The sequence below is a fragment of the Equus przewalskii genome, chromosome 1, assembly GCF_037783145.1.
Source record: "Equus przewalskii isolate Varuska chromosome 1, EquPr2, whole genome shotgun sequence".
In the NCBI taxonomy this organism is placed as follows: Eukaryota; Metazoa; Chordata; class Mammalia; order Perissodactyla; family Equidae; genus Equus; species Equus przewalskii.
Window position 1 is genome coordinate 12,721,207 of NC_091831.1, and position 14,564 is coordinate 12,735,770.

The window sequence follows — 14,564 nt, forward strand, 5'->3', positions numbered from 1 at the left end:
CCACATTTTGAGAATTACGGAAATAGGTTTTAAATTATTGTGGTGGAGGATCAACAAACAATAAGTAAATATGTGGTCTGTCATTGAAGTGCCATGGGGAACAGTAAAGGCCCAGGAGAAAGGGGATCTGGAGTGCGGGGCGGGGCCGGGGGAGTTGCTGACGCTTACAGCGAGGTCAGAGAAGGCCTTACGGTAGGGTGGAGTTCAGGGAGAGACTGGACGCAAGTGTGGGAGCAACCGGGCAGCTGTGTTGGGGCAACTGTCCATCCTCTGCGGGGAGCACAGGTGCAGAGGCTCTGAGGCAGCAGCGCGCCTGGCATGTTTGAGGAACAGGGAGGCTGGTGTGTTGGATGCGGAGTAAGCACTAGGGCAAAGGGTAGGAGGTGAGGTCTGAAAGGCAGCCCAGGGCCAGTCAAAGCTGTGAGGCCAAGATTTAAGTAGCACATACTTAAGACACAAATGTACTTTTAAGTATGAAAGAGTTATTCGAGGAAGGTGCTCAAGCATGGTGTAAGGTATTTCTTTTTTTCTTGATTTTTGAGGAAGATTAGCCCTGAGCTAACATTTGCCACCAATCCTCCTCTTTTTGCTGAGGAAGACTGGCCCTGAGCTAACATCCATGCCCATCTTCCTTTACATTATATGTGGGACACCTATCACAGCATAGCTTGACAAGTGGTGCCATGTCCACACCTGGGATCCGAACCGGCGAAACCTGGGCCGCCAAAGCGGAACGTGTGCACCCAACCGCTGCACCATCAGGCCGGCTCCTTTTTTGTTCTTTTTATTCTACATCACTTTGTTGTGGGTTTGTTTTTATACTGTTTCATTTTTACCATATCCCACTCCCTTACATTACTCTTGTGTTTATGTCTAGCTGGCCCTAAAGTTTTTCTGAACACTTGCCTCTTGAAGATCTTGTTTAGTTTTCACAACAGATTAAGGATGAGTGGCCTGCTTATGCTCCTATGGAGCTAGACACTGCTGTGCCACCCTTTAGTTCAACAGGCTCTGCTGCTTTAGGGGTCGTTTGCTTGCACCTGTGATGTCATGTTCCCCCCCTCCCCTTTTCTTTGAATTACGGAGCCAAAGTACAAAAGTCCTCTAAATTTTGAAAATATGTCTTATCTCTCCCTTGACACCCATCTCCACCCCTGCCACACATACTGCTTCTTACGCTGGAGTGAGAGAAGAGGAGAGGGAGGGGAAAGCCGGTGCAGGGCGCTTGATTAGATTATTTTAGATAGATTATTTTAGTCCCTCCTCAGGGAGCTGGGGAAGGACGTGCACGTAGGTTAGGCAGACATTCTGCTCTGGTGAGCCCGGCCGCAGAGGGAGCCCGTGGCCTGGGTGAGTCCCGACACCCACAGCGCCGGCCACAACCCAGCCTGCTCTGTCTGCTCCTGGGTCTTTCTCAGAACACTTTGTTCAAAGTGTGCAGGAGTCGATGATGCATGAATATGATGTTAATTCAAGGAGCATGGAGGGAAATTAAGCTTCTCTCTCCCCATCTGGATGAGTAAATAAACATTTTATTTTCTGTTTTACTACCTGTCATAGGTTAAAGACGTTAAGCTTTTGGGTATTTGATATATGTTTCTCACTTGTCTATCATTTGTTTCTGGTTCACTGGTAAAATTAAAATTAGAAGAATACATAACAGAACAGTTGAGATAAAGCAGCTCATAGAATCAGTGAAATTCTTATTTAGGCTATACAGATGATTTTTGCTTCTAAGAGCTCAAAGAAACCATGAGACCCCTCCCTTAGAAATTGATAAGATCTTTCTTTCCGTATAAAACAGTGTTTAACCCCAAATAGCCATTTTCTTGAAACAGGCAGCTTCGTTCACTGCTCACTGAGAACTTTCTCTGTGCAGTCTTTCCGTCTCCAGATGACTCTGGAGAACATGAACCATCTGAAGTTCATCCCCCACAAGGACTACACGGCCAACCGCCTGGTCAGCGGGCTCCTGCAGCTGCCCAGCAACACTTCCCTCGTCATCGATGAAACGCTCCTGGAGCAGGGACAGCTAGACACCCCAGGTGTGTGCACGGACACTTCCCTTCCGGTTCTCACCTCCCACTAAAGCCACACTGGTAATGACTTTTTAAAAGAAGAACAGTGAACAAAATTCACATTTCACAAGTTTTTAAGATAAAGCCTTGCCAAATGAATTTGGTTGAAGTGGATATTGTAAACTAATAAATTGGGTACATCAACTGTATTTTGTCGTAGTTTATGAAAATAGTACAATGATAGAACAAGTAAGTAGAAAGTAGCTTTTTAAAGGTGAAAGGGAGGAAATTTTGCCTTTGGTCATATATTACCTCAAAAGAAAAGTGTAGAAAAGATCTAATAAAACATTCTTTGCCAAAGTGTGAAGTTTGAAAATTTTTTCAAAGAATATCTGAAAAAACTACTTCGTAGACTGAATGGTTTTAACTGACCTCAGTTGCCGGAGGTGTTATAATAATGTTACGAGGAAGCAGATTGCTTTGTGTTCAAATGAGAATAAAGATGACATTTTGCTGGTTAGAAGTTCAAGAGGTAAAGAAGAGTTAAAAATCATGTAGACTGGGTACCTTTAGGGCAGAGGTGAGGATAAAATCATTAAAATTCATAACATTATTCCTATGTATAAACATAGTTTCAGTTCTGCCGTATTATTTTAGCCCCGTGGACACACCACAGAGAAAGTCATCATACTGACTGGGAACCTCGTTTAACACCTAGCTGCACACCACATGCTACTAATTAGATTTAGGTGTGCCTCGGCCCCAGAACCCTATTTGTCTAGCTTGACAGATACTGTCTGTGCAGCCTATTACCTAATGAATATTTAGCTGAGTCAGTTGGACAGTGCCTCATAGACTTTTTTAAAGCAGTAGAAACCTCATATCTTAGAACTACTATCAGCAACACTAATTTGTTTGGGTGATTAAAATCAAATCACTGAAAAATCACTGTCTTGCTTTTCTAGGCGTGCACAATGTGGCTGCCCTGAGCAACCTGATAACTTGGCAGAAGGTGGATTATGACTTCAGCTATCACCAGATGGAATTCCCCTGCAATATTAATGTTCTCATTACTTCCGAGGGGCGATCACTCCTGCCGGTACGGCGGGTCATTTAAAATGGAGGGAGGCTACCTAGGAGAGAGATCTATATTTTTGTTTTGTTTCTTGGTAATGCTTATTGTTAATAAGTTAAACTTGCTTAAAAAATTGTGGCTGCTGATTGTTAATAAGGGAATTGATTATTTTGCTCCTGCCTTGGGATGAAGAACCAGGTATCAGCAAATCACAAAACAAAGAAGAAAGGTGTTGATAGCAGAGACTCCCACCCCGAGGCCTGGAAAGTAGAAGCTGTCTGTAAATTGCCTGCTAACATCCAGACCTTTGTTCTTGCTGCTTCTGTCCTATTGTGTTCTGCCCATCTTATGTGAGAAATATTTTAGAGTTCCTTTTAAAATGTTCCTAATCACCTGGTAATCATTTTTATGCTTTATGATGAAATGCTCTGGTAAGTCATCAGAGTGACTAATGAAGAAAGCTTTCAATTCTGAGTCTTTTAATCATGAAAAATAATGCCCAATTGTGTAAAAGGTATATAGTGTCTCTGTATAATAGTGTTCACCTGTGATTTACGAGAAACCACCTGTGAATGAGAATGAAATGGCCCATTGGTAAGTTTTCTGTGGGAAAGTGTGATTTGCTTTATGTGGTTTCTAGAAATGCAGTTCAGTAAGATATAGAGTACACATTACATGATTAAGGAAACATCTAAAACATTGTCATTAGCTGCTTTTTCGAGCTTGGCTACCTTTTTTTGTAGTTTACTGATGCCACTGAGGAAACATTCTGACTAATCAAGAAAGGGCTAACTTTTGTAATTGTTGCTGAGGTAGTTATACTGCAAGGAAATTAGTGTTAAAAAGTGACCTCCCAGGGCTGGCCTGGTGGCATACTGGTGAAGTTCATGTGCTTTGCTTCGGTGGCCCGTGGTTCGCAGGTTCGGACCCCAGGTGCAGACCTAGCGCTGCTCATCACGCCACACTGTGGTGGCGTCCTACATAAAATAGAGAAAGATTGGAACAGCTGTTAGCTTAGGGCCAGTCTTCCTCAAAAAAGAAAAAAAGTGACCTCCCCCCATAATAAATAGTATTTTCTAATTCCCTTAGGGGCTGATAGAGATGATGCAGCCTCCTGAAAATTTAGATTAATTTAGGAATTTGGAAAATACTGTGTACTATTTCTCTTTTTAGGCAGATTGCCAGATCCACTTACAGCCACAGCTCATTCCACCAAACATGGAAGAGTACATGAACAGCCTTCTCTCAACGGTGCTGCCTTCTGTGCTGAATAAATTCCGCATTTATCTGACCCTTTTGAGGTTCCTGGATTATAGCATATCTGATGAAATAACCAAGGTATATTTAAATAAAGCATTTCCCTTTGTTGAATTGTAATATGTAATCAATTTCTATTTACTGTAATTACTGATAAGGTAATTTTGCTATTTGTTTTCTATGTCTTGTCTTTTTTGTTCCTCTTTCTCCATTATTCTCTTCTTTTGTTTGAAATAGATATTTCTAGTGTACTGTTTTAATTTCCTTCTCTTTTCTTTTACAATACTCTTTTCCTCAGTAGTTGCCCCAGGGGCTACAACTAACATCTTAACTGTAAGCATCTATTTAGGATTAATGCCAGTTTAGTCACAGTAGTATCCCATGCCTTCTCTTCTCCTTTGTGCTTTATTGTCATTCGGATTACATCTTTATACATTAGACATCCATCAACACATTTATAAGTATTGCTTTTTGCATTTATCTTTAAATCAGAGGGGGAAAGTTATAAAGAAAAAGACATTGACACTGCTTTTCCTAGTTACCTGTGTAGTTACCTTTACCAGCGATCCTCCCTTTGAAGTAACTCCTTCAAGTCACTGTCTAGTGTCCTTTCATTTCAGCCTGAAGAACTCTCTTTAGTATTTGTTGTAGGGCAGATCTGCTTGTGACAAATTGTCTTAAGTTGTTGCTTATCTGGAAATATTTTGACTTGTTCACTTTTGAAGACTAGTTTTGTTGGATGTAGCATTCTGGCTCCATAGGCTTTTTCTTTCAGCACTTTGAGCATGTCCTCCCACCACCTTCTGGCCTCTATGGTTTCTGATGACAAGTCAGCTAGTTTCTGATGAGAAGATTCTTTGTACACAATGCATCATTTTTCTCTTGCTGCTTTCAAGAGTCTGTCTTTGGCTCTTCACAGTTTTAACTGTGATGTGCCTAGGTGTGGATCTCTTTGAGTTTATCATACTTGGAGTTTGTTGAGCTTCTTGGATGTGTAGATTAACGCACATTTTGGAGAGTTTTCAAGAAATCTGCTAAGTTTTCATTCATTTAATTTTTTCTGCCCCTTTCTCTCTCCTCTTCCTCTGGCATTCCCATTATATGTATGTTGGTAAACTTGATGGCGTCCCCCAAGTCTTTGAGGCTCTGTTCATTTTTCCTCATTCTTTTTGCTTTCTGTTCCACAGCCTGGATAATTTCAGTTACCCTATCTGCAAGTTTGCTGAATCTTTCTTCTGCCTGCTCATACCTGTTGTTGAGCCTTTCTACTGAATTTCCAGAGTTTTGAAGAAGCTGATTTTGATCATTTTTGCTACTGTTCTTTTTCCCTTTAATGGTGGAGAGAATTTTCAGAGGTCTTTGCCATTTTCACTGATGTCAACTTTTCCTTGTGTTTAAAGGCATCGTGTTTGCTATGCAGGTGGCTGACATATGTTTGCCTGGCCTTCTCAAATGATTCTGGGTTTTGTTATTTTGTTTGGAATACTTCCATCAGTAGAATTATTTATATGTGTAAAGTTTGGTCCTCAGTCCCTTCACCCATACTATCTCATTTGTCTAAGAGGCAGGGCAGACTTCATTTTTACATCAATCAAGGGACAATGTTACTTTCCTTTTCCCTACAAAATGCAATTGTCATTTCTTCATAGGGAATAGTTCTTAAGTCAATGTACTCTTTTGATAAAGGCAGTTGAAGATGACTTCGTGGAAATGCGGAAGAATGATCCTCAGAGCATCACTGCTGACGATCTCCACCAGCTGCTCATTGTAGCTCGGTGAGTAGTGTGTGTCCATGATTGCTTTGTCAGTAAGCTGTGGATAAGTCTTCTAATTTATTTAGGAATAACTGAGGCAGACTTCTAAAAATGGAAACGAACACTTTCCTTTATATAAAACACCATGTCAAATGGCCCATTGACAGGGAATGTGTTTGGCCAGTGATCACTTTAGTGGAACAGGCATGCTTCTTGTTCTTTAAGCCTCAAAGAGTGCATCACCCTCCAAATTTGACTCTTAAAAGATTCGTTTGTAGAAGTCTGACTTGGCTCTTGACTTGTCTGTAGCTAGCCGGACAGTTTTGTCTCCTAACCCAGTATTCCTTGGTCTTAAAAATAGATAGATAAATCAAAAGGTATTATTCTAGGTCTAGACTTAAACTTGTTTCTGTATTTCAAACCAGGTTTCTGTCTCTCAGTGCTGGTCAGACAACGCTGTCAAGAGAACGGTGGCTGAGAGCCAAGCAGCTAGAGTCTTTAAGAAGAACCAGGCTTCAACAACAGAAATGTGTAAATGGAAATGAACTCTAAAGATCTGATACCTATGAAAGAGTAATGGGCAACTTGTAGCCACATTATTGTAAAATTCAAATATCATTTATACCACGTTGTTTTGTAGATAATTTCTATCAAAAACCAATGACTTTTCCTGAAATCAAGCCTGGTAACATCTGAAGTTTATATAATAATATTCAGTAAGGGCTTTTACCTTACTGATTTTATGGAGCTTTTGAAGTTTGTTTTATAATTATATAAATTAGTAATGATGTATAAAAATGTATTTGATATTAAAAGTTTAATATTGATAATGTTGCTGATTATACCATTTCCTTAGCTTCAGCTAAGTCATAGGCCCAACTCTGTTGAAATGCTAATGACAAATACACTTGAAGAAAATTGTTACAATTCCGAAGTCAGAGGAATTGTTCACTTCAGATTTTTATGTCTTTCCAGTTAACAGTGGGTCTGAATGTGTTTGGTGGTCCAAGTTTGGGGAATGGGGTGTACTTGCCATTAATTCACATAACCATGTGAAATTCTGTAGTATCATTTCCCAAACATTTGACCATAGCAGCTTTTTTCCATTTCACAGTTGTTAACAGCCTGCAAAATTACCTTTTTTCATGGCAGTGGTTCCCAGACTTTTGGATTTCATGGACCAGTAATATTTTGTAAAATTTGGGGGACTGACAGGGTTGCCAATTTATTTTGCCAAGTTATCTGAAGAAATCACTGTATTATCATGACCATTTCTTTTTTCATAAAAGGACAATCTCAAAACAAGAGAGTCCTTTAAATTGAATAAATGTAGCTTTTAGAAAAAAAATACTATATTGTCCTTAATTTTCTCATTTCACCCCAGTGAATTTGGGAACCACTGTTTTATGGGAGTCACTTAAGGGGGCTGCCTTATGAAGTTGTTTTGCCCAAATATGAAAAGAGCAAAATAGTAAACTTTTTTTAAAAAATGCCTTCTTTAGAAAAAAAAGGTTTTTAATTCTTTTCCTAATAAATGTCATTTAGTTGCTTTGATGATTGTATTGGATTTTGAATTTTATAAGTTTACCAATTAGTTCCAGATGTGTTAGATCAAGTACCATTAATCTGCTAGTCCAGGAACCCCCTGGTCAAACTGTAGCTAGGTTTTCCCCAGACCAACTAAACACTTTTATGTTAAAACTGTAAAGGAACAAAAATATCGACCCATAAGCTAGAAAGTAAATTTATATAGTATAATAGTGGCATCAGGAATCTTTGGAAAGGTTAGAACACTACTTTTTTAAGCTATCAGTGATTATATATAAAGATTAATTTCTTTTAGTCAGTAACTTACTTAGTTGGAAACATTAGCGATCAGTTAAAGGATTCCTTAAATTGCCCCTCCCGCCAAGGCCTAAATTGACATTGCTAACCAAGGAAACAGGGTCAGCCTTGAAAAGCAAGGAATTTATTATGCCTGATGAACTGAAGATTACAGGTTGTTTAACTTTTCCTAAATTCAAATCTATTTTTATAAACTAATGTAAATAATCTGTTTATATTTAGAATTCTAACTGGTTTTCATTTTTATAACTGATAGCCTAGACCTTCCTTAAAATTTTAGAAATAAAAGAAAGGCTCAAGTGGGTTTGTAAGAATAAAATTCAGCAGAGTAGATTAGCTACTGTGTGTTTATTGTGCCAACATGAACTGTAATTTACCAAAGAGAAGTTCATAATTTGCTTGGTCTTGCAGAAAAGTTCCCTTGAAAGGAAAACCCTCTTCCAAATAAATAAAACTTCCCAAATTACCAGTATTTTGGGCTGTTTTTCATGAATTATGAGACTCATCACACATGATCTTCACTGTGAAAAAGATCCTGTGTCCTCTTGGTGGAAAACCCTTACTAGAGGTAGACTTAAATACGGGAGGTGTGCAGCCTGGTGTCGCCCTACCGAAGCCCCACTCAGGGAGGCAGGAGATTGGAATGCTGGGTTTCAGAAGCCCGTTTCTCCCTTGTCTATACACGTGGACATTAAAGTTTGTTGGCCTAATGCAATGGCAATCCTAATGGAATGATCAGGAAACTGGACAGACATCTCTATTACCCTGATTGGAACTAAACATTTGCCGCCTTTAGTTTTCAGAAATCACTTTAGAACTAATTTCTGTGGTGCTTAAACACATTTTATCACATGATCTTGGCTTACATTTTCTCTCATGTCGTGGGACACAATGTTTTCAAGACCCAGAAAAAACCTGGTAAGAGTAGAATAAAGCACTCAGTTTCAATATTTGGGTTTTAAAATTTGATGGTCTGTGATCCATTTCATCATTTTTAAAGTCATGAAAACACTTCAAAAGAGTAAAATATTTGGAAAGGGTGGGACCAAGTGTTCAGTTATAGCAAACTTACCTTAGGAATTCTTTAATCTGATTTAAAATCAAACCCTTCTCTTTAAAATGTTATTCAAGGAATTTTCATACACACTGTCATTTTAAATTACAATGGTATTTTATTTAAGTCACTAGATTTGACACTTCAAAAAAATACCACTAATAAATAACAAAAGTGGAAACACTTATCAAAGTTACAACAGACATAATGTTTAGCTGAGAATCACTTCAACGGTAAGGCTATAAAGATACTAGACAAACCAATACTTGTTTGGAATAAAATATGCAACTTTCTTACTGCACGGGCTTATGGAAGAGGCCCTGGTTCCATGGGGTCAGGGTTACAGTCATAAAACCAGTTTTAGCACAGGCGTGCTCCAGACTAAATTTTCAGTAGTTGTGACAGTCTACACAAGATGTTAAGGACTTATGTCCCCTGCAACTTGAAGCCTGCCTTCAAGAATTACCAGTATCCAATAAATGTACCTTCTTACATTCTGGAAAAAATAACAAAAAATTAATAGGTGCTGATATTCATATCTCATGTCTCCGGTTTTATGACTGACAAGTCCTAATGGTCCTAGATTCTGGGATGTACAAGGTGGCAGAATATTTTTAACTCATTTAAGTAGAATATGGGGAAAATTAAGATCAAATGGGCATGTATTTCTTGACTGCAGTGCCAATAACCCTCAACTCTTCATAAGGAATCGTTAAGCTATCAAAACTAAACAAATAGTTTTTTATATTCAAATGCTTCTCCTTACCAGTAACACTTTAGTCACTAAAAACCTTACCTTGTAGAGGTAATACACAGAAATGAACAGAAAACAAATTATGAAAAATGCTAATCCCCTAAACGTATCCACATCCATCCTGTAAGTGTCTACTTCATACATTCCACCCACCCACCCCACCCCAAAAAAGGTTCAAGTTACGTCCCAAAGTAAGCTATTCCTGCATTACTTTCAAAGAGACAAACTGCTCTGTAGTGTATAAGCTACTCAGGTCTACACATTTTAGGATGATGCACTCCTGTCGTCCTGGCTTTCAAATTTGGAAATCTGCTCAGGTTCAGACTCCTTTTAAAACCTTTCCCAATAAACAGAATTTGTGATCCCTAGATTCAAAGACAGTACAAGTTAAAGTAGCCTAATACGTGAAACCTCCCTTTTTGGATTAAATAAAAGCCACAGGAGGATTCTTTGTGGCTAAAAACTAAATCTGAATTATTCGTGTCTGGCATTGTGTAAATATATTTTTAAGTTCATTTTGCTGGACTTCATTAACCACTTCAGGTTCCGCAGGGCTCTTCTGAACCTTTGCCACTGCAAAGTTTATCCCCTGGGTTAATCCAGCTTGGGTAATATTAGCAACCTGGACCATGGAACTTCGAATCTTTGCAAAGGGAGAGACTGCTCTGCTGCTGCTCTCTGGAGAAGGAGTTACATGAAGCCCTGTCTCAAGTTCAAGCATGCTGGATCCGGAGCCGGGGGTCTTTTGAGGTAACACTGAATGTACTGGTTCAACCGACAAAAACTGTGGGCCTGTTGCAGAAAAAGACACATCTAACTGAGATGGTCGAGAAGGTATCTGTTCCACTGATCCTGATTGGGTTTCTTCATTAGAAACTTGATTGGTCATTCGATTTCCTTCCTCACTAGCCTGCTGAGAAAGAGACCTGGTTTCCGAGAGCTGGGTCATCTTGTTTTGTGCATCTTGTACAAATCTGTGGCAGTAAATATCCACAGGCTTGGCAAAGCCAGTCAGTATGTGTATGTTGTCAGCTGAAGGACTTTTCTTCAAAGGAGACTCATGGCCTTTTCCAAGCCCACTTCCATGAGCAACAGTAACCTCTGAAGGAACGTGAATGCTAATATCAGTGCTGCTGACAGACTGGGATCGACTGCCTACTCGAGGTGCTGAAGCAATAATACCACAACTAGGCAGAACATAGTCAATTGGGCCTACATTCTCTAAGGAACTAGCTAGCTGCCTGTCTTCATCAGACTTGGAATTTGGGAGGAATTCATCAGAGTGGTATGAGTCATTATCTGAAGACATTTCCCCATCAGACTCTGCCTGGACTTTATTATCCATCACACCTGTGTTTTCCATGGTTTCAAGATTACTGTCTGATTTCCAAAGATTTACTTTTAAGTTTGGTTTTAGAAAGTTAACTTTCATTTCAGGTTTTGTAAAGTTTCCTAGCTTTCGCAGATTGCCAATATTTACATTGGATTTGGTCTGTTTCACTTTCTGATTTAGAGATGAAAATTTGCTCATTAAAAATTTTTTTCCCTGGGCCAAAGAGCCTTGGTTTTGAGATCTGATGCCAATGATGTCTTCATGAGGTTTACTGCTCTTCCTACAAATTAGAAAAGAAAAATGTTAATTCCCCATAGAATTCAATATACCAGATCCAATTATTAATATAAGTGAAGACTTGGCTATTTAAATTGGCCCCAATTTCTTGAAAACAGTGCACTGCTAATTGATAAATTCTGATAACCCCTCTGAGCTGATGCTAGATTGAGAATAGCTGATGCTCTTGTCCCAGAGAAATATGTGAGCTATATATGTAATTTTAAATTTTCTAGCAGCCACATTAAAAGCATGTTAATTTTAATAGTATTTTACTTAACCCAGTATAGACAAAATATTGTCACTTCAACATACAGTTGTCCCTCGGTATCTGTAGGGGATTGGTTCCAGGACCCCCAGGATACCAAAATCCACAGATGCTCAAGTCCCTTAGCTCAGCCCCCTGTATCTGTGGGTTCCACATCTGCAGATTCAACCAACCATGGATCGTAAATACAGTACAGGAGAAACATAGTACACGATCTGCCGTATAACCAATATTAAAGATGATTAATGAGATTATCTTATTCTTTTTCATACTAAGTCTCTGAAACAGCTAATGCGCAGCATTTTACAACAGAGCAGCAGAAGCCTTTGTAACCGACACTGACAAGTTGCCCCTAGGCACTGAGTGGGACCCAGTAGCAGGGCTATGTGACTTTAACCCCACACAAAGCAAGCGAGCTACAGCTGTGTCCTGCATGCACTGTCTTCCTCAAGCAGGCCCCGTGGTGCACTGAAGAGTCACCGTGTGGAAACACTACATCTGATACTTAATCCTACTCAGTGAAGCTCTTCACAGTAACTGGATTAATTATATTGAGTTCTTCTGTACCAAACCCTTGTCTTTAGAGTTGATCATTGTTATTGCATGTTTCCTTCAACTGTGTTCTCCATGGGATTCAGAGAGGAGGGGAAGGCTGTGGAAGAAGGGAGGGAAACCTGCCAAGAATAGCCTCAACCTGTGCTTTTGTGCATTATTCTGAGAATAAATTTGCTTCAAAACAAAAACAAAAAGTCCACGCCCAAAAGTCAGACTAGTCGCATTTCAAAGGCTCCACAGCCTAAATGGCTAGGGCAGCAAAGATCTATCATATCCACAATCTAAACTGGCAAAGGCAATAGCGACTACAAATGGGAATCGACAGCACCTTAACTAAAGCTGTCTACACACATTCCAATTTGGCTGAATTCAGTTACAGTATGTTTAAAACATACTGGCTGTATTCTCTACAAAGTTATTTAAATATAACGTTCCTTCTCTTAAAAGTATATTTAAGAGTTTTTAAATATATCACTTGTGGCCATAATTTAAACAAAAAGTATTTTCTTTTGATCCACAGAAATTTGATACTTCCCTCTCTAAATACCAACACAGCATGTGATTTCTCCTCCCCTTACAAATACTTCTAAGGAAATAAGACTGGATGATAATGTCCTTATTCTTGAGAGAAAATCAAAGTAGTATACTCACCTCTCAAGTTTTTTCTCAATTATAGGTACATCTAATCCCATGGCTTGCTTGGTGATCTGCAGCATCTCTGCAATGCACTGAAGGGTATCTGAAACCCAAATATAAATGCTTGCCAGCTTCTCCAAAAAATACTAAAACAACAGTAGTTCTAACTCAGAACCCTAAATGAAATTTGTGGTTTTACAATTAAATACAAATTTATTTGCCACAATTTACAGAAAACTACTACTTATTCATTACTCCCCCCACTAATTCAAAATGTTCTTTAACAGAAAAGTAAATAAAGAACAAAAGAACAAAATCAATTGGAATAAAAAGTTTATACTAATTCAGCTGTCCAAACACTGGGCTAGATGCCAAGGCAATAGATGTGAACAGGAGACGCATGGTCCCTGACTACTATTCACAAGAAGCACAATGTGGTGGGAAAAGCCCTGGCAACAATATGGCCAAACACACTGAGAATTCCCATTATGGATTCCCTTGCCCCAAACTACATCATTAGTTCAAATAATCTCCCTGCGTTGCTGGGAACAAAGCTGCTTTTTCAAGGTCTCAAGTCACAAAGCTATTTCCAGAATCATGCAGTTGGTCATGGTATGTACTGTCTCAATTCCATTTGGGCCTATGAGAGCAGATAAAAAGTTATCACTGAATACTTTCATCTCTTCATTACCTTTTCCATCCTCTTCTGGATTGCGCATTACAGCTCTCAGCGTGTGGAAATAGCCACTTGCTTCCTTATATCTGTAGTGCAATCGCATGCAGGAGAACTTTGGCTTACCAAAAAGAGTGGGTTCAGGACCTAAAGACCCAAATGAATATGTGTAAATCTTTCACATAACATTCACTTTCTTCTATATCTTCAAAAGACCAACACAATCATCAATCAGGTATTTAGCACATTTTCTTCATAATCTAAATGAAAGCACACAAAATACAAGCTTATTGTGACAATTTGGTTTGATGAAGCTACAAAAAACACCTTCAGTCTCAAATATTTCAACTTTCTTGATCCCTGGGTTAATCTTCACAAGGTAAGTAATAACAATACAGCTATTATTAGATTATAGCCATCACTCATCTCTAAAGAATAGAAGGGCGTCAAGAAAGAGACTACTAGAGAGCTGGCCCAGTGGCGTAGTGGTTAAGTTTGCCTGCTCTGCTTTGGTGGCCTGGGGTTCACCAGTTCGGATCCCGGGCATGGACCTACGCACCGCTCATTAAGCCATGTTGTGGCAGGCCTCCCACATATAAAATAGAGGAAGACGGGTACGGATGTTGGCTCAGGGCCAATCTTCCTCAGCAAAAAGAGGAGGATTGGTGGCAGATATTAGCTCAGGGCTAATCTTCCTCAAAAAATAAATTAATTAAATTAAAAAAAGAAAAAGAAATAAGACTACTAGGGATATTCCTTTCTGGTTCTAATAAGATGTTACCAGTTGCTTAAATAATTTGACCCACTCATGGAAGAAACGGTATTCTATGACTTGGTTAGTATGTTAAAATTTACCTATTTCTATTTTTTCCAGGTCTTCTAGACTTAGCCGTTGATACTGGTTTACCTTATCAACTTCATCATCATAACTAGATAAAGGGAAAGGGAGTAAAATGAGGATTAAAATCAAAAGCATACTTGGCTTGTCAGCTGAGATATAATAGTAGCAACTACTATGTAGTTAAAATCATCCACAGCACAATACATTCTAGAGTAGTTAAAGAGC

The 14,564-nt window shown here is 39.1% G+C and overlaps 2 protein-coding genes across 10 annotated transcripts in view; one reads left to right on the forward strand and one right to left on the reverse strand.

The window, feature by feature from the left end:
• MCMBP (minichromosome maintenance complex binding protein) overlaps positions 1-8,421 on the forward strand; it is a 44,763-nt gene extending 36,342 nt beyond the window's left edge. For 2 of the 3 annotated variants that reach the window (XM_070587583.1, XM_070587523.1), the window contains exons 12-16: positions 1,880-2,045; positions 2,984-3,117; positions 4,267-4,431; positions 6,037-6,125; positions 6,530-8,421. In XM_070587583.1, coding sequence (XP_070443684.1) covers positions 1,880-2,045; positions 2,984-3,117; positions 4,267-4,431; positions 6,037-6,125; positions 6,530-6,656 — 681 coding nt within the window. In that variant the 3' untranslated portion in view covers positions 6,657-8,421. Of the gene's footprint in view, positions 1-1,879; positions 2,046-2,983; positions 3,118-4,266; positions 4,432-5,999; positions 6,126-6,529 lie in introns of all 3 variants that reach the window. The other variant, XR_011530607.1, reaches the window with a different exon arrangement.
• A 680-nt stretch (positions 8,422-9,101) lies between these two features.
• INPP5F (inositol polyphosphate-5-phosphatase F) overlaps positions 9,102-14,564 on the reverse strand; it is an 84,424-nt gene continuing 78,961 nt past the window's right edge. For 5 of the 7 annotated variants that reach the window (XM_070586914.1, XM_070586823.1, XM_070586750.1 and 2 more), the window contains 4 exons: positions 14,354-14,427; positions 13,517-13,645; positions 12,841-12,928; positions 9,102-11,370 (listed from right to left, as the gene is read on the reverse strand). In XM_070586914.1, the coding sequence (XP_070443015.1) occupies positions 10,221-11,370; positions 12,841-12,928; positions 13,517-13,645; positions 14,354-14,427 (1,441 nt within the window). In that variant the 3' untranslated portion in view covers positions 9,102-10,220. Of the gene's footprint in view, positions 11,371-12,840; positions 12,929-13,516; positions 13,759-14,353; positions 14,428-14,564 lie in introns of those variants that run through there. The other 2 variants (XR_011530413.1, XM_070587068.1) reach the window with 2 other exon arrangements.